The sequence below is a fragment of the Sceloporus occidentalis genome, unplaced genomic scaffold (assembly GCF_023333645.1).
Source record: "Sceloporus occidentalis isolate IW3139 unplaced genomic scaffold, rSceOcc1.0.p SCAF_25, whole genome shotgun sequence".
NCBI classification, from domain to species: Eukaryota; Metazoa; Chordata; class Lepidosauria; order Squamata; family Phrynosomatidae; genus Sceloporus; species Sceloporus occidentalis.
In genome coordinates, this window is record NW_028317005.1 from 10,469,417 (window position 1) to 10,497,028 (window position 27,612).

Below are 27,612 nucleotides of genomic sequence, written 5' to 3' on the forward strand. Positions count from 1 at the left end.
AATCAAAATGAAAATCCAACAATGGAAAATAACAATGCTGATTAAATATACTTAGGAGCATTTAAGGATTATGACAATATCAAGTAGATGGCACCTGTGCAGATGAAAATTAATAGCTACAGTATGTTGGAAAACATTACAATAATGAAAAATTAATGAAACTACAACCTTAGAATTGAAAATAAATCTTAATCAGTAATATATATGCGTGTGTACGTTAGGGACACTTTTATGTGTAAACTCAGCTATTATAATGAATATAAGTTTAAAGGGGAGCTGTTACTATCACAGCTTTATTCCTAACTTTAGCCAACTACATAAATTAACACAAACTTTAGTTTATTTTATAATCTGTGTAATCTATTGAAATCTATTGCTGATTCTGGCAAAGCCACCATTAGATAAATCAAATTTCATCTGATGAGTTCATCTACTTTCTCTTCAATTAACCTTTATAAAGGTTTTCTAATTCGATAAACAAAAATCAGCAATTTAACAACCATCATAATCAATAATCTAATGAAGAGGAAATTACGACGACTGCTACCATGCTGCTCCATAGGTTACTACTATATACCGATGGAGTATTGGGTAGCAGTCACTAAGTTAAACATGCATTAAACAACTTTTAAAAAGTACACCAACAATTAAAATCAGTTTTTTTACCGAGATACGAGTACACTATCGGTTAGCCCTATGTATATTCTTCTGTGACCTAATTGCCGGAAACCTCTCCTGGTTAAAAGAACTGCTGCATGGTGATAGGATATATCACAGTTTTTACCTTGACATCTTGTAGCTGGATGTGAACATCCTGATGGGCTTTTCTTAGTTGTTTATTTTCTTCACGCAGATTGTAGACATTTTCTGCCATATTTGATACAGAAAAAGTAAATGTGTAGTCTGTACACTACAATATAACCTACTTGTTTTATCCATGCAACATACGACAAGGAGAAAGTTCCAACGGTGTAAATAATATAATGCAGAACTTATCTATCCATGTTTATAAAATGGAATTCTTTTCAGTATTCACAGAAATGTATTTTATACCTTTTTCTGCACACAGCAAGGAGAAGCAATTTTGTTATTTTGCATGTATTACTTGTAACTCGTATAGTCGGTATAATCAATCAACAAATTATTGGCAGAAATGTTTACAGGAGAGTTGTGGTTTCAACTAGCTCACTTCACTACGCATTATGAAGGGCCAACACCAGCAAGGAAAAACGGACAGACTAGATGGGCTGAATGGTTCTTATCTGTTCTCAAATTCTTATCTGTTCAAAAACACAATACTGGATTAAACATTACATTACCTTTCAGCTTTGAGAGTTCCTGCTCTTTTTCTTGTTGTAGTTGAATATACTTCTCTTTATGGTCACTAAATGTCCTTGTCAGGTCTTCTCCTAGCTTTTGATGCTCAGTCAGGAGCTCACTATGCTGTTTTTTTAGATTATCATGTTGACTCTTCAAGAAACAAAATATCGTAATATTAACTGAACCAATTACATCTATTGAGCTATATATATATATATATATATATATATATCATTACAATCATCTAGTATGCAGAAAACTGGTGTCCTTTCACCTTTTTGTTTACACATTTTTCACTTTTTCACTAATGTCTTAGCCGGTCTCCCTCTTAACCATCTCACGCCTCTACAATCCACCATGAATGCTGCTGGCAGACTTATCTTCCCCATCGCTTCACTAACGTCTCTCCCCTCTGTCAGTCTCTTCACTGCCTGTGCGCTTCAGGATTCATCTCAAAATCCTCAATCTTACTTTCAAAGCCCTTCACAGCGGTTCCCCTCCCTACATCTCCTCACTCATCTGTAAATACACTCCTAACCGGTCTGGTGGCTGGTCTATCCCTTACAACGGCACTTTTACCTATTGTGTAATACACCCTAACCCCTTCTCACCTGTTGTCTCTGTTATACTACTTGTTATGTCCTGTCTACCCACTGTACAGCGCTACAGAATTTGATGGCGCTATATAAAACAATAAATAATAATAAGATCCATCATTAAATAGTCTGTAGGTACATTGAGATTCTGTGGATCTCTGTAGAAGGGGACATCACCCTAATTGTTACTTGTGCCATGTAACTTTTATTACAATATTAAACTGAACCGGGAGTTAATAAAGACAATGGGAGGGGTATCCGATTATTTGAGGTAGGGATGTTAAATAAATAAATCATGGACTATTGTTGCATCTATTGTACTTTCAAATTCTTAGAAAAGTAAATGTGCTTTCAACATCAGCCAGTAGGAAGACTATAATTTGATATGATAGATATATTTATATATATATATATATATATATAATCTGTAATGACAATCTGTATATGTTTTTTATATATATATATATATATATATATATATATATAAATATACACACCGTATTTGCCCGAATATAGGCCGCACTTTTTCCACCCACTTTAAGTCTTTAAAGTGGGGGTGTGCGGCCTATATTCGGGGTCTAGCGCCCGACACCCGGGACATGCAGTTTCGGGTGCCGGGCAGGCAGCAGGGTTAGGCTACAGATCCCCCTCAGCGCTGCAGGGGACCTGCATCCTACTCTCTGATACACTCAGACAGCCTCCCCTTCCAGCACTTCCCACGGGAGGAGTGCCGGCACGGGAGGTTGTCTAAGCGCATCGTGTAGACGTTCACCGGCAGCGGCGATGCGCGTAAACAGCCTCCTCTGCCGGCACGTCTGCACGATGTGCTTTAACAATCTCCCTTGCCGGGAATTCCCACGGGGGAGTCCCGGCAAGGGAGATTGTTAAAGCACATTGTGCAGACGTGCCGGCAGCGGAGGTTGTTTATGCTCGCATCACCGCAGCCGGTGAACGTCTGTGCGATGTAGGTTAACAATCTTCCTTGCCGGTACTTCACACGGCGGAAGTGCCGGGACCGGAAGTTGAATACGTGTTATGTGTAGATGTCCCCCGCCGGCCCTGCAAGACCCCGTGGAGTCTGCAGCGGTAAGTCTGGCAGGGGGGGACATCTTGGGGACAGAGTGGCAGCATATGTCGGGGGGGTAGATTGGCAGCATATCTCGGGGGGGGCACATCTTGGGGGCAGAGTGGTAGCATATTTCGGGGAGGATAGAGTGGCAGCATATCTCGTGGGGGAGCACATCTTCGGGACAGAGTGGCAGCATATCTCGGGGGGGGGGCAGAAATTGTTTTCTTTAAAAAAGCACCTAACTTTTAGGGTGCGGCCTATATTCGAGCCAATACGGTATATAAACACACACACAATATATATATATATATATATAAAAATATATATATTTACATAAACTATATTTGTCATTACAGATTATATATATATATATATATATATATATATATATAGAATAGTTATAAATTAGGATATTAGCAGTGGCCATTTGGTTCATATAGACTGCAGAAAAATGATATATTTAGTGAATATTAAGCTTGGTCATTGACGCTTACCTTTAACATTTGATGCTGCACGCTCAAGGCATTGTACCGGTTGTTTGAATCTTGCTGTAAGGATACAAACATATTATAACAATATGTACATTGCAGATAACGCAAATAAACAGAACAAGGACAAGCACTGAGATCATTGATACTAAAAAGAAAACAAAATGTCTCAAAATCCTGGAAAGACATCGTCGTCGCTATAGTGTGTAATGTCCATGGATACTCCGCTTTAAGGACACTCACACTTAACAGACACCCTCGAGTAAGGACATAGTCATTCCCCTTTTTACGTACTTTGCGACAACGGACACTCATTGAACCCCACTCCTCAAAGTAACTCCCCAGAAGATAGCGAGCTTTGGGGAGCTTTCCCAGGAAAATTCCCAGGTATGTCAATAACCACTGTGCAAAGAACACTTCTGATTAGGGCTGAAACAACTAATCGATAAAATCGATAATGAAAATCGTTGTCAACGATTTTCATTTTCGATTAGTCAAATCGATTTTTATCGATTATAAAGAGGTTTTTTTCAGAGCAAATGCTCTGAAAAACTCCTCTCCTTATATAATCCGACCTCAAACGGAGATCGGATTATAACACTAGAATCCAGATCCCCGCAACGCTGCAATCTCTACCCGGCTCCCTGGTGTCTTGTAAACCTCCGTTGCTGACAGGAGGCAGAGTGGAGTATGGGAGGGGGGAGGAGGCAGAGTGGAGTATGGGAGGGGGAGGAGCCAGAGTGGTGTATGGGAGGGGGGAGGAGCCAGAGTGGTGTATGGGAGGGGGAGGAGCCAGAGTGGTGTATGGGAGGGGGGAGGAGGCAGAGTAGAGTATGGGAGGGGGAAGGGAGGCAGAGTGGAGTATGGGAGGGGGAAGGGAGGCAGAGTGGAGTATGGGAGGGGGGAGGAGGCAGAGTGGAGTATGGGAGGGGGAGGAGGCAGAGCGGTGTATGGGAGGGGGAGGAGGCAGAGCGGTGTATGGGAGGGGGAGGAGGCAGAGCGGTGCATGGGAGGGGGAGGAGCCAGAGTGGAGTATGGGAGGGGGAGGAGCCAGAGTGGAGTATGGGAGGGGGGAGGAGGCAGAGTGGTGTATGGGAGGGGGAGGAGGCAGAGTGGAGTAAGGGAGGGGGAGGAGGCAGAGTGGTGTGTGGGAGGGGGGAGGAGGCTGAGTGGAGTAAGGGAGGGGGAGGAGGCAGAGTGGTGTATGGGAGGGGGGAGGAGGCTGAGTGGTGTATGGGTGAGTTATAGTGGTGTATGGGGGTGTAATGAATTTCAGGGAGGCAGAATGGCATATCTGGGGGAGTTAGAGTGGTGTATAGGGGGTATAATGAATTTCAGAGTGGCATATCTGGGGGAGGCAGAGTGGTGAATCAGGGAGTATAATGAATTTCAGGTTGGTGCAGGGCATTTATGGGGAGCGGAGTGGCATATCAGGGTGCACAGTGACATATAGGGAGGTATAAGGCATAAATGGGGGTGAGCGGCATATTGGAAGTTATAAGGCATATAGGGGTTATAAGGCATATCGATATTAGGCATATCAGGGGGGCATAAGACATATCTGGGGGTAAAAGGTATATCAGGGGGCTCAGTTGCATATCACTGGCATATAAGGAGTATAAGGTATATCGGGGCACAGTGGCATATCGGGGCACAGTGGAATCTCTGGCATATAGGAGGTATAAGGCATATATGGGGGCAGAGTGGCAAGCTGGGGGTCAGATGTGCATAACTGGGGGCAGTTTGGTAAATAAAAGAAAATATAAACAAGGCTTTTTTCTCAGTTTTTATTAAATATGAAAAATAGTTAACATATGAATTAATATTTACTAATAACTTTGTATTAAAACCTAGTTTGAGAAACACTGTGTTTGGGTTCTTGTAGCTTTTATTATTATGTCAGTAAAATAAGAAGGTGAATAGCGAGAGGCCATTACAATAAAGAGATGAAAGTGTAAATTGTATGTTTTTTATTACATTATTTTAAATTTAAAAAAAAATTGCATTTTTTATCCGATAATCGGCCAACTAATCGATTCTGAAAATAATCATTAGTTGCAGCCCTACTTCTGATATGTTCAATACAATGACAACAGAAAAAACGCAAACTATCAGTTTCAGCTTACCCTTCCTTTATTTAATGTCTCCTGTGCTTCTAATTTGTAGACAAGAAAATCTAAGGGGAGAAAAAGAATAGAATAAAAAAAAAAATTAGATTTGCATTTTTTTTGGAATTCGGGCACATTTAATAAAAAAAGTTGTAGAAACATATATAGAAAATATTTAAATATTATAAAATAAATGGTTAGGGACAATTTTGCAAATAAATAAAATCTGAAGTCATCCTGCATTCCAACATTCCTATTCCACTATGTACTTCCTTGGGGTGGAAGGTGTGATCTTTGCCATAAAATGCATAATGTTAGCGTATAGCAAACTGAATTTTGTGTGCTTAAATTTTTTTTTTTAACACCCAAAATAAGTGAATGATGTTTCATTTCCCATTTGATAATTCTCATTACCGTTTTAATCTGATTTTTAGGAGAAAACGTAATTTCACAGTTTATTGGACACCAAGTGAAATCATTAATTGTGTGTGATTCTGTCATCTGCATAGAATATTTCCATGAATTCAAGAATCTGACGTGTTACTAAGGGGTTTGGCTTTTTGGATTACATGGGGAATGGCTTTTAATACATGTGTGCCAGAGATTTCATACATATTCTTTAGGGCACAGAAATGGTTAAACATATTGTGCAGTGCACTTTAATATTTGAATATCTTTAAAAAAAATAAAAGTATCTTATACTGTTCAATATCTAAATATGTTCTAACTGTGCTGACTTTATTTAAGCAATTATTATGTGCTATAATACTTTGAATTGTGTGATTTCCCAGGGAATCCTTGGAACAAAGCTGAAATATATTTACCTTCCTTTGCTTTCTTATGCTCAAGTCTTTCCTTTTGCAATGATTTTTCTAGGCGTGATCTGTGTTCATATACCACTGGGGGAAAGAGAAAAAAAAACACTGAACTTTGAAAAAAAAAAATCCGACAACAAACAGTGAAAACATAACTTATTTATGTTATTATGTAAGATCACTCTGCAATATCAGTTACGCAAAAGTAAGTTAAACACACAGACTCAAACAGGGTAAATGGACACTGCAAGGATACGGGGACATTTTTGCCTATAAGGAAATGATTCATTTTTCCAGTTTGAGTGATTTCACTGTAGGATGTGTGTTCCCATATGAGTTGAACACATATTTCTACACAGTATACAGGGTGAGGTCTCAAAGAATGGGGACAAGACTACCTAAAGCTTTTTTTTTTTGACGTTTACTTGCAATTCCCTATATAACTCCCAGGGAGTTGTAATCAGTATTTACATGATGACTGGATCCTCTCCATGCTCCTTTTACATGTTTTCAGCGTACCCCCTTCTCTGACCAGGGAGCGCACATAATGGTATCTTTGTATACCAAAAACATTTGCAGCTTTATTACTCGGCCATTAGGCTAGACTTGGCTGAAAGCTCCTGGCACTCCCTTGATGGGGTTACGTGTGTAACAAACTCATATCATTCCTCTAAACTACTTTTTTTTTTCAGACTAGCAAGGATTGCAAAGAAAATTGTATCCAATAAGATAGCGTGATCTCTTCCCATCTCTCAATCTAAACCATATTTTCGGCAGTTTCCTGAGATGAGATCACTTTCATGGTGTCTCGCTCATTTCTTCACCACAATATCCAGTGAAAAGCATCAGATACATTCGTGGAGAAGCCGCAGTGCCCTCGGAAATGCTACACCTGGAAGCATGCTGCATTAGAGGCTGTTTATCAGCATTCACAAATTGGGAACTGGAAATTACATTCCCAGAAAGCAATTCTGCTATAATAAACTGCCGTAAAAGAGATGGAAATCTATAATGGTTTTCTCCTCTACTGCCTCGAGGAAAGAATAGAATATTTCTGCTATAATCATATAGAAAACAACAATACCCCTACATACCGTATTTATTGTTTCTCTGCCATGTAGAGCACAAATCGCTATAAAAAAAAACAAAAACATGGCTCCCCTAAATTTCCTGCAGTGCACTTTTCTCTTATAAAACCTGAGTAAAGGAAGTACTCTTCAATGTATCCCCCACCATCCATATATAACGAATATTCATTTGCTGTATAGGTGGCTGAACAGGGTACGGTGCATCCATTAAAGAAGCAGATCTGATGGTTACACTATGCCAACTTTGAGTATCATAGCATCAGAGGCCAAACAAAAAGTTTGTAACTATGCAATAATTGGATGGTGGATAGGTTGACATTGGCATGGGTTATGCCAAAACAGTGGCGCATGTGCAATGGGCCGACACGCAGCTTGCCAGCCATAGGGTGTATTATATACGTTGTTTGGACATGCGTTTGCATGACCTCTTTGCACCAGAATTGCTCTCTATTCAAAACATCCCAATGTTAATTTTTACCGAGATTAAAAATGATTGGTAGTACAGGACATAAAAAATACTAGATGTTGAACAGACACTTTAGCAACCAACAAAATGCTACTACAGAGTGCTTAACTTTTACCACTATACACCAGAAGCATTCTTCATATGGTCACTGCTTGCCTAGATTAGTGCTAACTAAGCCCATGTAATGGAAACTTCTGCAGCCAACGTCTGTTGAGTGACAGTAATAGGAATGGGCCAGAGTGAAAGTGATCTGCATGCCCCATAACTGTTTAAGAAGATTCAGTGCTCAAGTTCGTGGTAGGACTCAATTTGAACTTGGTGGAGCTGCAAATAATAACGAGGTTTGGGGAGATTCCAGGAAACATCTTATAATGAAAGTTATATATAATAAAACTGTTAATTTGGGATATGCTACCGCTAATATGCAAGTGATATCTGTTTCTAAATCTCTCATGTGATTAAATGTTATTGTTTCCCAATGGGTCTCACATATTGGAATGAAATGCATATATCAAGGGCCATATTTATTGTGGCAAGCTGCAGCAGTGCTTACTTTGGAGAAATCTGTAGGAATACTCCATTGGTTTTTATGAACATCCTCTTCCCGTCACTAAGACTTAAGCACTCTGCAACGCGAGGTAAGTTTGTTTGATACTTCTCAAAAATACTTCTTGGTTTCTGGAAGACCTAAGCACATGCTATTTGCGAAGCATATGTTACCCCTTAAGGCTCTGTTCACAAATAAGCATTTTTAAACAGATGCCTTATTAGTTCACAACAGCTATTGCAAATGAAACGAATGGATGAATTGCATCCAATACAGCTGTTCCTGTCGGAATATGGAGGAAACAATTACCGATGTAAAAGTAATAAGTGAGCGTGCTAAAGATCTCAGCTGGTTTGGGAAGACAAACATATTTTGTTACAGAATACTAAAAAAGAAGCATAACTGCACACCATCCAAATAATTTAGATGTTGTAGATTTATGCAAGTATCAAAATGGTATTTTAATAAATTAGCGAGGAACAACCCTAATGAATTCGTGTAGATTAAAAGAGTGAAAAATTCACATTATTTAAATTATTTACTATTTTGATCTGCATGAATTCATTGGGGTTGTTCCTCACTAATTTATTAAAATAAAATTTTTAATACTTAAATAAACTGAATATATTTGGATGATGTGCAGTTAGTATTCTATAGTATTTCCATTGGCTGCACAGGAGACTGCTTATTAGCAGTCCTACTTGCACCCAAATATACCAATTATCTGTTTTTTTGGATTGCCTTAGAAATAGCTTTTTCTAAACATATTTCATAAGGATGCAATGTTTAAAAAAATGCTAATCTAAGACCACTTACACTGTACAATTAATCTCTTTTTTTTTTTTAATATTGGTAGTTCGTTAGTCGGATGTAGAATATGATCCAAACACTTACGCTGCTCATGAATGAATATCATAGTAAAATTTAAGAGGTTACATCTATAAAATCCAAAAAAAGAGACACAAATGCAAAGAGACTCATATCCACAAATCAAAAATAATACATGCTGAAAAATGTTATCCCCCTGCTGCGAGGGATAATAATAGTTATAATAGCAACATTTATATCTATTCATTCACATCTACATTTGCAATATTTCAAAGCATAAGACAAGCTGCAGTGGTATGCATGTAAATCAAAGGCAGCAAAACTATCCCCTGAAGCCACTAACATGACTCATAGATTTTTATTATTAATTTATATAGTTACCATGCTGAAAAAGCTAATTTATGAGGGATCATTGATTCTGTCAAGATAGTCTGCTAAAAAGCTATGGCATTGTAGGAAATTGGCAGCCTCTGGCTTTCGAGGCTCACATCATCTTAACCAGTCGGAAGAATGGACTTGCATACATTTACAACGCATTCAGTCTTCACGGCTGGTTCACCATGTTAGGAGTTGTCGTGAAAAGCAATTAGAGGACAAGCATTTTTTTAACAATATATTATATTCCAGGAAGAAAGAAAACACACGCAGAACAATTTGTTTTTTTTGTCCACTTTGCAACTAGTGACTTCTGAACAAGACCCCTATAGATATGTAATTAAATGGGGCAGAGGTGATAAGGCATTTCTACTTAGCATTCTTTCTTTGGTACTGCTGAGGGTCCTCAAGCGTTTTCCTTGGAGGTTTGGAAGGAAGAGATGAAGGTTTCTGCACTGAATGTACAGTGAACTTATTCATTTGCATAAACAGTCTTTCAACTGAGTGTGCTGCCCAAGAAGACAGAACTTGCCAAGGCAAAAGGTTTGCCAGCAATGCTTTATACTTCCCCAGCTGAACAGAGCTTTATTTCAACAAAACTTCAGACGTTTGTGTTCCCAGTTAATCGCTTTTTTGTGTTTGTGTGTTTATTCCCTGGAGTATTCATTGATTCTTAGTGGTGTAATTACCACTAAAACAAATGTAAGAATGATAGAATGATAAATAAAGGTCTACTTGTACCTAGGCTGAACAAGCCGTCTTGATGGTTCCTATGGCCCTCTCAAGGAGAATGGATGATAGGAGCTAGAGTGCAACAATCTGTATTCTCAATCATCATAAAATCCATGTAATCGCTATCTGCTCTGTTATATTAGAGAAAGTATAGAATTTTATAGAATCAAACCTAGACTCTTATGATTACAACTTCAATATGCAGTTACAATAAGAAAACACAGAACAGATGTTGACTACACAAATCAGAAAATGTTACATAGCAAGCTAATATGTCAGCTTAGCCACATGTGCTTCTGGGTGCAGAGCCAGAGCCATCAGAAGGCAGGCAAGGGGTACTTATAGCACCGTTACAAACAGGGCGCTAAAGGGGAGCTCTCTCTTTAGAGGACCCCTTCTCTTTATGGTCTGTATCATCATGCTTATACTATGCTCTTTTCCACCACATTACGTCTACTTCTCATAATGTCCTACCAATCCCGCTACTGTTATTTCAAAGCTTTTTAATTAAGAAAAAATGGGGGAGAAGCACTTGGGCAGTAAGGGTGTTGAAAGCCTGTAAATAAATCTAGCAATCCATTGTGCTTGTCAGTTTTATTCTTTTTGCAAAGGGCAGAGAGAGTACCTAAGTTTTAACTAGTTCTTAACATGTTATGTTAATTTGGAAAAAGAACACTATTGTCTTTGTGATATCATTGTAATACAGGGTGCCAAGGCTCATCAAGTGCATTTTATCATTGTACTTGTCTTCTGTCAGACTATGTACATTACCTGAGAGAATACTATGCTGTACTATGCTTAATACCATACAAAACAAGTGTGAGATGCTCCCAAAGAACAGACAGACTCTTCATAGCCTGTCCTACGGTGTGTCCCGTTTGTGCCATTACAGAGGAAAAATCTCCATCAACATATCAGTCTGATCTTGCCCCAAGGGCAGTTTAGAGCCGAATTGCGAGACAAATTTCCCCTACACGAGGGAACCAACGACTCCAGATGTCTAGAGGGATAACAACTGGACCCCACTGACGATGCCCGTGAAGGCAAAAATGTACAGCTAGGGTTTTTGGCTCCCTCGTGCAAGGGTAAATTTGCCTCACATCTCAGTTCTGGACTGCCCTTGAAGGAGATTTTTTTTATTATACTGGAGATTTATAAAGGAGCTAAAACTTGAGATTACTTCCAAGCGTGGACGCACCATAGGACAGGCTATAGATTGACTGACCATTCTTGGTGAGCATCGGAAACTTGTAATGTTGGCTAATTTTAAACGTCATATTTTTGTTTTCAAGATATGTATGAGAGCAGAGGTTGTTTTTTTTTTTAAAGAAAAGATCAAAAAGGTTAAAGAAATAAAGCTAATTCTTCACAGCCTCCTTTGCTCATACCTTACCAAGGGCGCCAATATTAGTGGACGGCACTGTACACTGTACCCAGCCAGATGTTCTGACTGATGAAAGCCTCTAGAGGATGGGACTGCGTAGCATTGCCATAAAGAATCTGCTCAGTGTGGTATTTGAGCGAGAAAGTCCCACCCAGAACATCACATGGTTGGCAACAATGGCAGCTTTCAGGCCTGCAGATCAAGGCAGTTTTTTAGCACAATATGAGAAAAAAACAGGTTTCTGTCAATGGTCACCTGCATTACTGTATACAGCACTGTATTTTATGTGTTTATTCCATGGGGAAATATTGAGGCTTCCATTAGAGACCCCCCGAACAGGACTTGTTCCAGAGAGAGACATATTCTGTACCTGCTATATGTAAAACAATAACTATATGTGGCTGAATATTAAAAGAGGTACTTAAGCCTTCCAAATTGCATTAGATATAATATGGTATATAATGCAACCTTTTAAGTGCAAATATAATACTACTTCCAAACCCCGATCTGCTACACAGTCCCCATACACTTCCCAACATACGTTATCCTCTAGATTATAAGCCCGTCTGAGCAGGGCCCTCCTCATCTGTTTCTATAAATCAAATTGTTATGTCCTGTCTACCCATTGTACAGCAATACGGAATTTAATGGGGCTATATAAAACAATAAATAATAATAATAATGTTATTCTAACACTGAAATAGTGTTTCTAACATTCATGCATGTTTGCATTGACAATTGCTATTTATTATTATTTGGCGATTCATAAAGCACCATCATATTGTGCAAAAAGTACATACATTTTATTAACAGAAATAAAAGGTAAGGAGCGCCTGCTCAAACAAGCTTACAACCTAAAAAATGTGAATTAGGAAATGGTCCTTTACAAAAACAATGTTTTTATACATGGACTACCTGGACTAGAGTGGGAACATTACCGGGGGGCTGGTGACCAGCTGGGGAGATCTTCTTTATAACTGGCCCATTTACACTACGGAGGCACAGCCTTTGTATTATCTTGTAGCACATGTCCTTCAGAAACAGATATCATGTCCCAGCACAAAAGAATAGGAGCCACTGGCAGGTAGGTGCTGAGGGGCGGCTAGGGTTGCTCTCCTGGGTCAGGCCGAGTGCAGCTGCATAGAAACCCCCCCCACTGGCTACACCCATGGGACTTACTATATAGACCAAGCAATTCTGTAGTTGGGAGCGTAAGTCTCAAGCCCAAACTGCATTGGCTAGGCAGAGTACCATGGAAGCTCTAGTTCCATAACAGCCTAATTCACTCAAATGGACTCTGGAAACAGTAGTCCTTTCATTCATTCTCATGGCCAATTAGACAGAATATTGACTAAGCAGACAGAGTTTCCACAGAATGATTTCTAAATTGAAACTCACGTAAGGGTGCGTCCCTTAAACGTATCACACCAGGCTATATATAACAGTAACAGCCTGCTTATATGTCTGTGAGCCTCTAGAAGAGTGCTCTTATCATCATAGCAAGCACTTAAATATTCCTATTGATTGGATCATCCCTCTGGTTGCTATGGTGATAAGAACATTTTTGAAACACAGAGTTGCTTTTTTAATATAACACCCCCCCCCCTTAAGCAAAAAGTCCCAGTACCGAGTGTTCTTGTGGGTGGCACTGGAAAAGTAATGTCTATATCATTCCAGCTCATGGCTTTGATGGGAAGTTACAAAAGTCAGTCCACTTTATGGGATCTGATTTGTGGTTAATTAGTGACTTTATAAAAGCAAAGCCAAAAATATCATTAATTATTCACAAACGTCACTAATATGACAAATTGGATACAAGGGCATTACTTCTTTCTTTCAGGACATTTTAAGAAATAAAAAAACACAAAATACCAATTTGCAGCATGCCCAGATAAAGAACAGCATTTAAATGTATCCACATCCTTAGCAGTTGACTGTAGGGCTAACAGACAACACTATCTTCCGAGAACAGCGCTCTGATTGTGAATTCATCTGTGTGCTTCTATTTGATTGACACACCAGGCAGTTCCAGCTTACCTGGGAGATGTTTAAATCATTTTATCAGTGGAGGGAGCGTGAATGTGCATGCTAAAGAGTTAAATGTGGCATTTCAAACTGATTAAACATGTATGATGACACAAACTAGGACACACTGGACCAGCTACAGAAACCGAGTTTCTAATGGTTAGCTCACTTGATCCAGCGTAACATGTCTTAATGAATATCTACACATACAATATCATAACATCTGGTTTTAGACCTTTGCCAGCATAATATGGAGCAGATAAAGCCTGGTTTAGAACAGTCCATCCAAGAGCGTCCCTCCAGATTGTTTAATCCTACACGAACCCCAACAGTGCATAAAAAAAAAAAAAGATGACACAAATTGATTATGGTGTGGTTTTTAGAAGAGTGCTAAAAGAGCCACATATTAACCCAAATAACCCACTGCAGAGATGAGAAACTCTGGAACTCCAGGATTCAGTTGAGGAACATTTGTTTTTTAAGACCCGCAGATCAGCAGCAACGAGGGGTGATCTGGGGTGTATGATGCAAAGTTAACCAAGGTTTATGTACAGTAGCGTAAGAGCCATGAGCTGACTTCACCAGGTGGGAGAAACATGAACACAAGGGTACAATGATAAAATGTGCCATCCACCTTACTGACGAGGCACTGTTATTAGGCTTTGGGGTAGGGAGGTAAAGTTAAGCTTGGAACATATGGGGATGGGAAATTGCAGAAAGCTAGTAAAATGGGTAACCAAAACATGGTGTAACACCTTCACGGTGTAAATGCTTTATACACTCCCTGTAATGACAAACACGTGGGGGCATTATGTGGAATTGCATTTAACATTTGCATTTAAGTATGAAAATACTTTAAAAGACCAGCCCAGGGGGTAATTGTCCCCCAGCACTGTGACGACTGATGCCGTAAGAAAATACATCTTAAAAGTGAAACCTACAGGCTTTTATATAGGAAACGTAGTCCGTGAACTGAATGGGTTGAAGTGCTCCAATCTCGTTTTTGAGTCCTTCATGAACGCCATGGTTTCAACCCAGTATATGTTAGTGCTATGTGCTGTCTTTAAGTAGCCAATTTCTTTTACAAATAGTATGGGCACAAGAAGCTGTAACTACTTGTTCTAAAAATCCGGTCCATGTTCTTGAGGAAAACAACTGTGCACACCGACTGAATGTACGGCTTGTGATTACTCAGGGGCTTTTACAGTCTGTGAACGCAGGCATCAGATTACAGAAGAATAACTTTCTTTTCTTTATAGGCACCAAGGGAATGTTCCTTGTTAGTGGCTTGCAGAAAAAAGAGCTCTTAAGAAGTTGGTCTTAAGAAAGATTTATAAGACAATTATCATTTCAGTTACAATGTTGCTCTAGTTATTCAGTAAAGGTGCTGATCCTCCAAGACAAAAGAAAGATTCTTAAACAACTTTCTTATTCAATAGTTTAAAACATAAATACGATACAGAGGATTCTAGTAACCTTTTTGGGCAGCTATGACCCAAAAAATTTTTATTCTTGTTTCACATGACTCAACGCTACAAAAAAGCAACATATTACATTATCATCTAAGCAATACTTAAATGTTGTGTAACAAAATAATCTAGAGTAACAATAGAAGTACCGTATATAAATGTAGCTAAACTCAATTGTTTTTAATAGAATTATTTAAACATTCCCGGAACGTAAATACTTGTTAGGACAGAAACGTGTACTCCTAGGATTAAGGGACAGATACATTACAAGGAAAAATGACCCTGACATGTAAACGAGGATTAGCATCGTTCAGATGTAGGTTAACACAAACGCTTTGCCTTCAAATCAGTGGCGGAACTACCGGGGTCGCAGGGGGGCCCAAGCCAAGGGGCCGCCCGAAATCTTTTTTACGTTTTTTTTTTTTTTTTTTAAATAAGGCAGGGGCGTCCAACATGCGACCGATCTTACACGAGCCGCACCTCAAGCCCTGCTACTTACTTGTGGGAGGGTCTTCTGGACAGCACAGAGGAAGCGGAGTTCACGTGACATCCTACTTCCTCTGTGCTTTAGCAGAGAAGGCAGAGGGAGGCCGCGCCCCCTGCTGAAGTCTGTGAGCGGCATCGAGGAGCTGCAGTGCAGGTAAGGGGGTGGGGAGGGTGTTTGAATGAGTGTGTGTGATTGAGGGAATGAATCTGTGAATTAATGATTATATGAATAAATGAGTGTGTGTGTGTGTGTGTGTGTGATAGCATGGATGTGTAAGTGCTGGAACCTAGGCATGATGGGACTGTGATTGCTGTTAGCAATCACACTCCTATCATGCCAAGTCAGCCAGTACATGCTGAAACCTGGCCAGCTGCCCCCCTTGTGTAGTGATGCTGCCAGCAGTATGGGGTCTGCACTTACAGCCACCCTGTACCAGCATGTACTGGCTGACTTGGCATGATAGGAGTGTGATTGCTAACAGCAATCACAGTCCCATAATGCCTAGGTTCCAGCATTTACTGGATGGATGTGTAAGTGCTGGAACCTAGGCATGATGGGACTGTGATTGCTGTTAGCAATCACACTCCTATCATGCCAAGTCAGCCAGTACATGCTGAAACCTGGCTAGCTGCCCCCCTTGTGTATTGATGCTGCCAGCAGTATGGGGTCTGCACATCACTTACAGCCACCCTGTACCAGCGTGTATTGGCTGATTTACTGGATGGATGTGTAAGTGCTGGAACCTAGGCATGATGGGACTAGGGCTGCAACTAACAATTATTTTAATAATCGATTAGTTGGCCGATTATTTTTTCGATTAATCGATTAATCGGATAAAAAAACCAATATGCAAATTTTTAGTTTATTTAAAATAATTTAATGAACTGGATGTTAAAAAACAACTTAAAATTTACATTAACATTCTTATTTTGTTATGATGTAATAAAAAAACAATATTTTCAAAGTACAAAAACCCAAACACAATATTTATGAAACAAAATAACCCCAAACATTCTGAAAAGAGGTGGACTATTACTGTTGAAGAAACTTTGCCCCAGCCCTGGCACTTTGCACCCAGCACTTTGCACCCAGCACTTTGCACCCAGCACTTTGCACCCAGCACTTTGCACCCAGCACTTTGCATCCACCCCTGGCACTTTGCACCCAGCCCTGGCACTTTGCACCCAGCACTTTGCACCCAGCACTTTGCACCCAGCACTTTGCACTGTGCCCCTGCACCCAGTCTCCAACTCTGCCCTGCCCCCACACTCACACCCTGCCCCCCCCACTCACACCCTGCACCCACACTCACACCCTGCCCTGCATCCACACCCCCACTCTGCCCTGCATCCACCCCCCCACTCTGCCCTGCACCCAGTCTCCCACTCTGCCCTGCACCCCCACCCCCACTCTGCCCTGCACCCAGTCTCCTGCCCTGCCCCCACACTCACACCCTGCCCTGCATCCCCACCCCCACTCTGCCCTGCACTCAGTCTCCTACCCTGGCCTGCCCCCCCCCACTCTGCCCTGCATCCCCTGAAACCCCACCCCCACCCCCGCGAATCGCTCTGTGCGAACGGAGCCACTCGCACAGAGCGAACCGCTCTGTGCGAACGGAGCCACTCGCACAGAGCGAACCGCTCTGTGCGAACGGAGCCACTCGCACAGAGCGAACCGCTCTGTGCGAACGGAGCCACTCGCACAGAGCGAACCGCTCTGTGCGAACGGAGCCACTCGCACAGAGCGATTCGCACAGACATGAAGAATACTTACCTCCGGAACGCGTCACATCCGTCACGCAACTAAAAGAAGGCGGAGAGTGCAGAGCGTGTAGCGGAAGCAGGGAACGCTCGCGGAGGTAAGTAAAAGGAGCCAACAACGAATCGATCACTTGATTAATCGATAACGGAAATCGTCGACAACGATTTCCGTTATTGATTATTATCGATTTTATCGATTCGTTGTTTCAGCCCTAGATTAACAGATGCTGTATTAATATTAACTTCCTGTACACTAAATTGTTATCTACTGATATACAACACTAATTGTTATATACTTACAAAACATTCTGTAGTTAACACTATGAGCATATACACATACACACATAAATATATGTTTACAATTTCTATCATCACTTTACTCTCATGAGATCATTTTGAAGGAACACCAGCAAGGCTCTCAGTGGCAAAACCGGCCAAAACTTTTGTACATTTAATCCCAGTAAGATCTACAATGACAAAAATCAATCCCTAACTCCCTCTAGATTGTAAACCCGTTTGAGCAGGGCCCTCCTCCCCGTTATGTTTTGCACTACTTGTTATGTCCTGTCTACCCATTGTACAGCGCTACGGAATATGATGGCACTATATAAATCAATAAATAATAATAATCAATGCATCCGGTTTACAAACCGTGCGTTCTGCGTGAGGGAGTGCAGCATTGTACGAGGGTATTTGTCCACGCACTCTCCCTTACACGTACATAAGTGTGACTGAGTGTCCGTACATGTGTTTATGTACAATAGCAGGAACATAGCTGTCTTCACACTGGCAGCCCCAAAGATAAATTCTTGAAGAACCACTGCTCATGAGGTTTGGTGCTCTGCGCCCTTTGCAAACTGCCTTTTCTGGGAGTTAATACTAAAAGCAGATTGAAACTAAGCGCTTGCGCTCACAGGCACTGGTAGTACGAGTCTGAGATGCAGGCAGGAGTAAGAGGACCCACCCAACTAATCTGGGGACCCATAAACACGGGAGCTTTACTCCACAAACAATCAAGCAATTAGCAAATTGAATTACAAGCTTAGTAACTCATTTTCTGATACATTTCTGGAAATTAAACTCCAGCCTAAGAAATACTGAACGTGTGCCTGACAAAATGTATATTCAAATAAATCCATTACACAATTTTACAGTCGGTTGAAAGTTTGTTTTAGGTTTTTATTGTATATCTGACTGCTATTTCGATAAGCATGCATTTCAAGTTAAAAACACAAGCTGGAAAATGTTTTATACAGAATAATCATTATTTTAATTTTTGTTTTGTGCCCGGAATTAGAAGACTACACAAGTACCGTAGTAAAAATGGAGCTCAATGCAAAACCTACAAAAAAACATCTGAGATGTCTGGTCTAAATTGTTACTTACAAGTTAAGAATTTAGCTTGCTTTGGACTTGTGCAATATTTAGGATAGGTTTAAAAAAAAAAAAAGTACCCGTCACCTTACTTTAGGCCACCAGTCAACAGTGTCTAAACTTAGGTTCCCCACTTAATCACTGATGTCCCATATGCATTAACTTTCCAGGTACCTCTTGCTTGGTAGAAGGAGAAATACTACTTTCCTTTAACTGCTACATTTGCCGAGTTCTTTTGTAAATGGAACCAGATGACAAGAGGTCTGCCAAAACTAAGCATCCCAGGACTTAAGAGAATGTAATATGTCTGAATATATAGAAAATATTACATAATACACAACCTGCACTTTATTAGGCTTATTTCAATGCACATTGTTAATATTAGCAGATGACACAGGGGCTCTGTCCTTGGAAAAAGCTCATTGTCTATAATGTAATGCATTCCTGTTTATAGGAAGGGCTGTCAGCATTTCCCGACAATACAACTCCAGACATAAAAGAAATGAGTGGTTAGAAAACTTGGGTCAAGTATTTAATGTCTTCATTTCTCTGACACTGCTGAATACCTGTGAAACTTAATTAGATTTTACTGTTCGATGCGACGGTAATGATCCTCTGCAGGCTCTCTCATGTTTAATCATTCTGTTCCGTAAACTCCAGATGCTGCTGTGCTAGATGTTGTAAATGGCCTTTCTAAGGGACACACTGGAGGAAATTTAATCTGTGCTTCACCAGCATTAAAGGGTTAAGATGGAAAGCACTGACTAAAACATATGTTTCCCTTTGAGCTTTGATAAATAGCCACATTGTTTTCATTCACTAAAAGCCCTTCCCGTCGCTAGAAACGGAGAACGAATTTCTGTTTAACATCTAACTAAAAGGTGTGCAGTAATACTGGCCTTGGAAACAGTACTTCAATGCATACATTGTGACACCACAGCCATCACATTTTAATCCATAGAATAACTGAGAGGACCCCCCCTTATAAATGAATAATAATTTGCCTCTTTTCCCTCCCCCACCTATCTCCCTGAACATATCTACTGGCAAGTAATATACGTACCACGAGTCAGCTGTAGCTCTGGCTCGAAGAACGCTCTGGGCGAGGGTCTAACCAGGGCCAGCCCAAGGCAAAATGCCGCCTGGGGCGAATTTTAAAATGCCGCCCCCCCCTTATCTACCCTTCCTCTCCCTCCGTCCCTAACGCCCCCTTGTACTTACCTTTCAGTCCTGCAGCGAGTCTCCCTGTTCGGTCTCGGTGCCGGCTTGTAATGCTGAGCGCCGGAAATCTTCCGGCACTCAGCATTACAAGCCGGCACCGAGACAGAACTGGAAGACTCGCCGCAGAGGAGAGAGAGAGGGGCGGCGAGCGGGTAAAGTGCCGCCCCTTCAAAAGTGCCGCCTGGAGCGGTTGCCCCACTCGGCTCCATTGTCGGGCCGGCCCTGGGTCTAACAAAACCCTGTACACATGCGCAGAATGCCCCCATTGGTTTCAACCAGTGGCGAGAAACGTCAGGAGCAGGGCGGGAGATGCAATTTATCCATAAAGTAAAGTATTTTCTACAGGTTTAAGGAATGCATGGAAACATACTTTCACAAGTATTTGTTGTTAAGGGTCTCCCAAGGATGGTGGAATGTCCCTTTAAATTGGCCACAATGTGGCATTTTCTGACAATATGGGCAAAGTATTTTCCCAGCTCTACTGTGACCCAGTCTTCTAAGAGTCCTCATCCCTAATCAGCGTTTGCATGGTGAATGTATGTGCTCACTCAGCATTCTCTAAATGTATTGTCACTTGGCCTTAAAGTAGAAGAACCCATTTTAATCCCCAGTCTGTAGCTGAACACACCATACGCACCATACGTCTTTTTGCTGGAATGAAACACTTGTCAGGCATGGGTTTTTACATACAGCACACACTTTTGGGTTACAACAATGGGAAATAAAGGGGCCTAGAAGTTTTGCACTATGGCATTCACTGTTGCTAAATAAAATGTAATACAATGCCAAACTTAATATGTACTTTCAACAATACGTTAATCATTTTCTGGACGTAGCGTAATCATCTACCATTTATTCCCCTCTTACAAAGATGTATCTTCTATATTTTTATTTTTGATTCCTTTTCATTAACCCCTTGATGACAATTGCCGGTCCGGGCACATCACGGAAAAACAAGTCGTTTACGACAAATGACGTGCCAGGACCGTCATTTGTTAAAACGGGTGAAAAAAATCGATCCGTGATCGATTTTTTCACCCAAACGGCGTTGCTGTAATGCCTTGACCTCGAGGCATTCAGCAACACTACAATCGGCACCAGGGCCCCTCTCTGGCCCCTCCCCGGGGCGTCAACATCCGCCATACAATGTATGGCGGCGGACGCCCGTTTTAAAAGTGTTTAGGAGGCAATCAGCGATCACCTCCTAAACTTAAATGGTGTCGCTGGAATGCCTCGATCAGGAGGCATCCAGCGACACCAAACACTTACCCCAGGATGGACTGTGACCGCTCCGGAGAGCGGTCACAGCCGCAGCTGCACGCAGTCTTCACCATCCGCAAGATGGCGGCGGCCTGGGAAAAAAAACAATAAAGATGCAAAAGTTCGCTAGAAGGTCTCCAGACCCTCTAGAGAACTCTGGCTCCACTTGCAGGTTGAATACAAGTACTGCATTCAACCATGCAAGTCAATGGAGTCCAGCTCTCTAATCACAGTGTGATTAATAAAAATAAATTAAAAAATAAAATAAAATTAATAATAATTAGAAAAAAACAGTAAAATGTAAAAATAATTTCCCTCTGATGTCACTATCAGGGGAACCTTTAAGTTGAAAAAAGTTAAATTTTTTTTAAAAAAGGCAAAAAAAATAAAAATATATATATAAAAATATATTTTTGTGAGCAAGTCCTAAAATTAGCACATTAGCTTAAAACAATTCTCGCATGGAAAGAGTTAAAATACTGGCATATTAAATGCCCATGGGGTGTCTACTTTTAAAAAATGTATGATTTGATGGGGTAAATTGAATTGGCCGGTATCAACAATGTCCCAATTAACACGGGGTGAAGGATGGCCACACATCTAATTTCCAATTAGAAAAATGAACACGTACCAAATGTGGCCTTTTAGTTCCCCCCAAAAATGACAAAGCCATGCATGTGGGATATCACTGTACTCAGGAGATGTTGCTGAACACATATTGGGGTGTCGTGTGACAGCGGCATATACCAGGAGCTGTAAATTCATACATAACATAGGTGTGTGGGGGAAAAATACACACAAAAGAATACTACTGCAAACTTTGAAAAAATTCTGGTGGTAAAATGTGTGCATGCAAAGAGTTAAAATACCAGCATTTAAAATACCCTGTGGTGTCTAGTTTTCAAAAATATATGGTTTTGTTGGGCACACTGAAATGGCCCGGCTCAAAGATGTACCAAATAGGGCATGGGCAGTGGATCCCCAAATGCCAAAGTTCAACACTGAAAATGCGCATGCCCCAAATGTGGCCCTTTTGCCCCCAAACAGCCAGGCAAAATCATTCATGTGAGGTATCGCTGTACTCAGGAGATGTTGCTAAACACATATTGTGGTGTTTTTTGATAGTGACATATACCAGAACCTGTTTATTCATACCTAAAGTAAAATGTGTGTGAAAAAACAAATGCAAAAAAAATTACTACCATAAAGTTTGACAAAGGCTGATGGTAGAATAAGTGCTTGGAAAGGGTTAAAATACTAGAATTTGGAATACCCTGGGCTGTCTAGTTTTTAAAAATATATGACTTGATGGGGTAAATTGCATTGGCCGGCTTCAAAGATACCCGAAATGGCACATGGGGGGAAGAATTACCAGATTTGGAAAAAATGGCTTTGAAATAGCAAAACGCTACCTGTACTTATTGCCCCATAACGCAGGGCTTGACAAATTTGTTGTGAATCTAGGCGCCAGGTAAAAAAGTTAGGAGCCAGGATTTTTTTTTTAAACTAACAGTTGGTTAGGAGCGATCTGATCATCATCAGTCCACTTACTAAACTCACAGCATTTGACCTGGAAGCACCCTGGACTTTCAGGTCAGTGCTGGGGGGGGGGGTTATAATTTTTTTTTTTTTAACACTTTCAATGCTGATGTTCCATTGGAGCACAGCATTGACTGATATTTAGCCCCCACAAGTTTGTGGGGACAAATGTTAACCCCTGCAATGCCACGAATGTGTCATACACAATTGTGGCATTGAAGGGGTTAACGCTGCACTGTCGCTCTCAGGGAGCGATCAGGCAGCAGGGGAGGGTTGGGGCTGCTCTCCACACTCATGTGGAGACCAAAGAACCCTCTCCCCCTGTCCCTGAAGCTGCCTCTGGGACACAATTACTGGTCTATAGACCAGCCATTGCAGGGGGGAGTCTCTGATGACTGCTGTAGGCTTCCATGCCTACAGGAATCATCAAAGGGCTTGTGGGGGCTCGTTTTTGCTGTTGCTGGCCTGCCTGGGCTTCCAGGCAGACCACCAGCAGCAGAGCCCCGTACAAAACGGGAATTAACCCCTAAATGCCGCAATCGCGGCATTGAAGGGGTTAACGCTGCACTGTCGCTCTCATGGAGCGATCAGGCAGCTGGGGGGTGTTGGGTCAGGTCCCCACACTTGTGTGGGGACCCAATCAACACACAACCCCCTTCCCTGAAGCTGCCTGTGGCAGCTAAAAACACGATTGCTGGTTTTGCAGCAACCGCGTTTTCAGCCTACAGAATCACTCCGTGGGAGTGATCTCAGGCTCGGGGGCGGGCTCTGAGTGGCTGTGCTGTCTGCCCAGACTCCTGGGCAGACAGCAGCGCCCCCGTGTGGTGACTCAGCCTCTTACATCCACAATTTTTTCTGGATGTAAGAGGCTGACAAAACCTAGACGCCAGGACAAAATTCTCTGTCGCCATGGCGACCTGGCGCCTGGGATTTGTCGAGCCCTGCCATAACGTGCAGAAAAAAGCAAAAAAACATAAAAACATTGGGTATTTCTAAACTCAGGACAAATAGTAGAATCTATTTAGCAGGTTTTTTCATTACCTTTTATAGATGAGTAAAAGATTTTTCAACTAAAAGTTAGAAACAGTCATTTTTTTCTAAATTTTTCACCATATTTTATACTTTTTTTTATAGTAAATAATATGATACAATCAAAACAATGTCATCTAAAGAAAGCCCTTCTTGTCCTGAAAAAAACAATATCTAATGTGTGTGGGTTCAGTAAACGGGAAAGAAGAAAATTAGTCTTCAATGCCATAAAGACAAACCTAGCTTTAGTCAGTCTGATATACACCTGGTTGCAACAAAATAGTGCTCCCCTTATTGGATTTTGCGCTCCAGTATGAGAATATCTTGTATGCTTTATTCAATTAATCAAACTCGGAGGCTAAAACACATGGAGTTTAAATAATGATAATGCTGCAACACATCTAGGTAAAACACTCCTGTTTCCTTACTTATACTAAGAAGATATTCACACTTGCTATAGATATATGAGCAATTCATTAGGTTACAATAACACACAGCTTTTAGCAGCATTATAATGTATTTTACGACCCAAAAAATTGTAATCCATCCAATGAAAGTTTCAATGTTTGTTTAGTGGACCCCCCATCCCCCCTGAGCTTCAATCAGTTATAACACCAAAGATCCGGTAATCATTGACAATTATGAAATAATCAACTGGTTTATCACATACATTTTTCCTAATATTATAATTCTAGCTCACAGTGTTGTCACGTTATCAGCAGAAAACTGGAGAAATGTATACATGCAAATCAGACTGACTTCTTGAGGCATTATGTAAAGAATCCCTACAAATCCAAACACGACAACTGGATTAGGCATGAGATTAGTAAACATACATTAGACGTTAACAGACGATGTATAATTGTCTCACGAAACTGTGTGATAAAGATGCAGCAATGTCATTTGGCAACTTTGAAATAATTTACACCTTTACATTGAGCAGTTTCATAATAGAGGAACAATGAAGAACAATGTGAAGGGAAAGAGTGCCAAAGTATTGCCTGCTCTAACAATAAGTCTGACAACACAGGCTTCAGGAAACAGAACATATTAGACGACTAGACGTTAGGTTACAAAAGGAGCAGAGAAATAAGAGGTAAGAAGTGTAAGTTCATTGAAATGCAATCAAAAAGAGATTAAAAATGTTTTAAGAAAGATGTCACAAGTAAAAGAGTCTATAGTGAACAGATCGTAGTTTGTTTCTAAAGTAATCACCAAATGCCTTTGAAGGGGTGAAGCTGGAAGTCATTGAGGAGACTCAACATTGGATCCTGAATATACAGTATGTGGCATCATAATCACAATGCCCTGTTTCATCTCCAGAGGTGGTTAACAATAATATTATTTATAAAAAAAAACCAAAACAAACCCAAGCCCTTCACCTGAGTAAACCGTGTAGTAATTTACCATCGATATGTTACATTCTAACAAGGCCTGGAATTACTACATAGTGAGAAAAACCTATACATGCAAGCTTAACAATCCTCCCCCCATCAACATGTACAGAAAACTCACAAGGCTGTGTTGTTACAGTTTGTTTGTGATGTTGTCCACTTTTATTGAAGCTCTAGTCACATACTTGAAGGTGAAGCAGACATGAGTTACTACAAGAGTGGGCAGCATACTTGAGAACACTGTCTGCTTAGTAAGATTCACGCTGGGGAGGAGGAAGATGAGACAAAAGCCTCAACTTGCAAAACTTATAATCATAAATACCTGCATCTATTTGTATAGGGGGGCAAAGACACTGGAGACCATGTAAAATAGACTCAAATAAACATACATAAAATTATCTTCTTAGGAACTTCCCCTAAATAATAGTTATCAGTAGATTGGAATCAGTTCCTAAACAAATGCCTTCACATTAACACTGACCTGGAAGATTATAGGTGACACGGATCCCCCTACCCGCGGGAAGGAGACGCCATAACATTGTAAACGGTGGAAAGAGGCAAATCAAGAAGAAAAAAGAAAGAAAAAAGGGGCAGCTGGTGTCATCCCTCAGAGGGTGGTTGTAAACACTTGCATTAAGGCTGAAGAATAACCAAAGGAAAAAACAAATGTAATAAAAAAAAAAAATAGAATTCCCTTCCAATCAGGAGTGCAAGCATGGCATTGAAATTCTTAAAGACATTTATTTGTGGTTTAATAACAAAAGTTTAATAAAATTGTAAAAAAAAATAAAAAAAAATATATATATATATATATACATACATGCATATTCATACAAAACAAAAAGGAACCTGAAAGAGAACTTTTCAGAGATACTTATTGGCGACTTAACACTGTATATCTTTTCATACAAGAGAAGTTTGTATACAGCTAACACTTCCTATCTAAGCAGCCTGGATTCCTTTACATGCAGATCCTATACCCTAAGGATATAAAGCAATCACTCCTTCAATGTGTGAACGCTTGGTATTTTATGGGACTGTTTTTTTTTTTTCCAGACAGCATGAGGCATTTGGGGCCTAAGCCTTTCCAGAATATGTACACGTCTAGCAGCCTGGAGGGGAGGAGGGACAGGGAATGAAAAGTTTACTTTAGAGGTAGGATGTCTGTGTGCTGTGACATTCCATTCAGATAAGCCCATGTGCACATCATCTGCCCTTTCACCATCTGCGCTATAGAGGACTCCTAAGGATTAACAAATAATACGAGTCACAGCAATAAAACGCGTTACTTTATAATATGTCCAGTTATTCTCAGCACATCAACTTACCAACCAGTGTTTAGACATTGATATGAAGGCTGGATACATTTTAACCTACCCTGAAACGTCATAAAGTATAAAAGGGCTGGGGTCTCAAGCATGGGACTCCTATCCAGGGATAGCCCACCTCTTGCAATAAAGCTGCTACTTCCTTTATAAATGAGGATGATGGGAGTCAGATTTAACAAAATCTGTAGTGCTGGAGGTTGCTCCTCTTGCACCCCAAGCATCATCTCTTAAACATGTGCCGAACTTTATACATTGGAGTCCTATGCAGGAGTAGGCCACCACTAGCAATGCAGCTGCTGGGGACAACTACTTCCACAGTGCATGAGAGTGATAGGAGTCGGAACTAACATCTGCGGTGCTAAAGGATGCTTCTCCTTGGTGGTACCCTGTCACCCCAAACTTCCACCCTTCCTCCCAGTATATAGGGGTATTTATTCCTCGAAGTGATTTTTTACCTTGCAGCTGTGCTGATAAGGACTCCTGGTGCTGCTGGTATTTCTGCGCTACTATCTCCGCTTTCTTGAGCTGCTTTTGCAAATCATAGTTCAGCATCGCTCCATAGAACAAGCCAACGACTACAGCTACGAAGGCGAGAGCCTGGAGGATCCTCTTCTGCTTTCTGGAGCACATACCGTTTCCCATAGTCCCTTCTCATGGGACAGGCTGGAGGGCAGCTCCTGCTTTAAACGAGCGCTGAGGCTGGCAGCCGGCAGACCATTGCACAGTATGTGGCAGTCGCACTGTCCGACGGCTCGGAACTTTCAGCCCTCGAAATAAGAACTTCTAATTGGCCGGGAATTTAGTGGAGCAGTCGGGGCATTAACTCGTTACTCTGAAGCCACTCTTTCCCGTTATTTTCTGGTTGCACACAAAGGAAGACTGGCTTCCATTAAAGCATCCCAGTAATGTG

The 27,612-nt window shown here is 40.9% G+C and overlaps 1 protein-coding gene across 1 annotated transcript in view; it reads right to left on the bottom strand.

Annotated features, from left to right (window-relative positions):
* The window catches only part of LOC149300386 (Golgi integral membrane protein 4-like), a 47,522-nt gene extending 20,178 nt beyond the window's left edge, over positions 1 to 27,344 (bottom strand). Inside the window, exons 1-6 of the mRNA XM_089485442.1 lie at positions 27,158 to 27,344; positions 6,406 to 6,480; positions 5,600 to 5,649; positions 3,480 to 3,533; positions 1,320 to 1,470; positions 785 to 867 (exon numbers count right to left, since the gene is read on the bottom strand). Of these exons, the coding sequence (XP_089341568.1) occupies positions 785 to 867; positions 1,320 to 1,470; positions 3,480 to 3,533; positions 5,600 to 5,649; positions 6,406 to 6,480; positions 27,158 to 27,344 (600 nt within the window). The remainder of the gene's footprint in view (positions 1 to 784; positions 868 to 1,319; positions 1,471 to 3,479; positions 3,534 to 5,599; positions 5,650 to 6,405; positions 6,481 to 27,157) is intronic.
* Between the last annotated feature and the right edge of the window lie 268 nt (positions 27,345 to 27,612).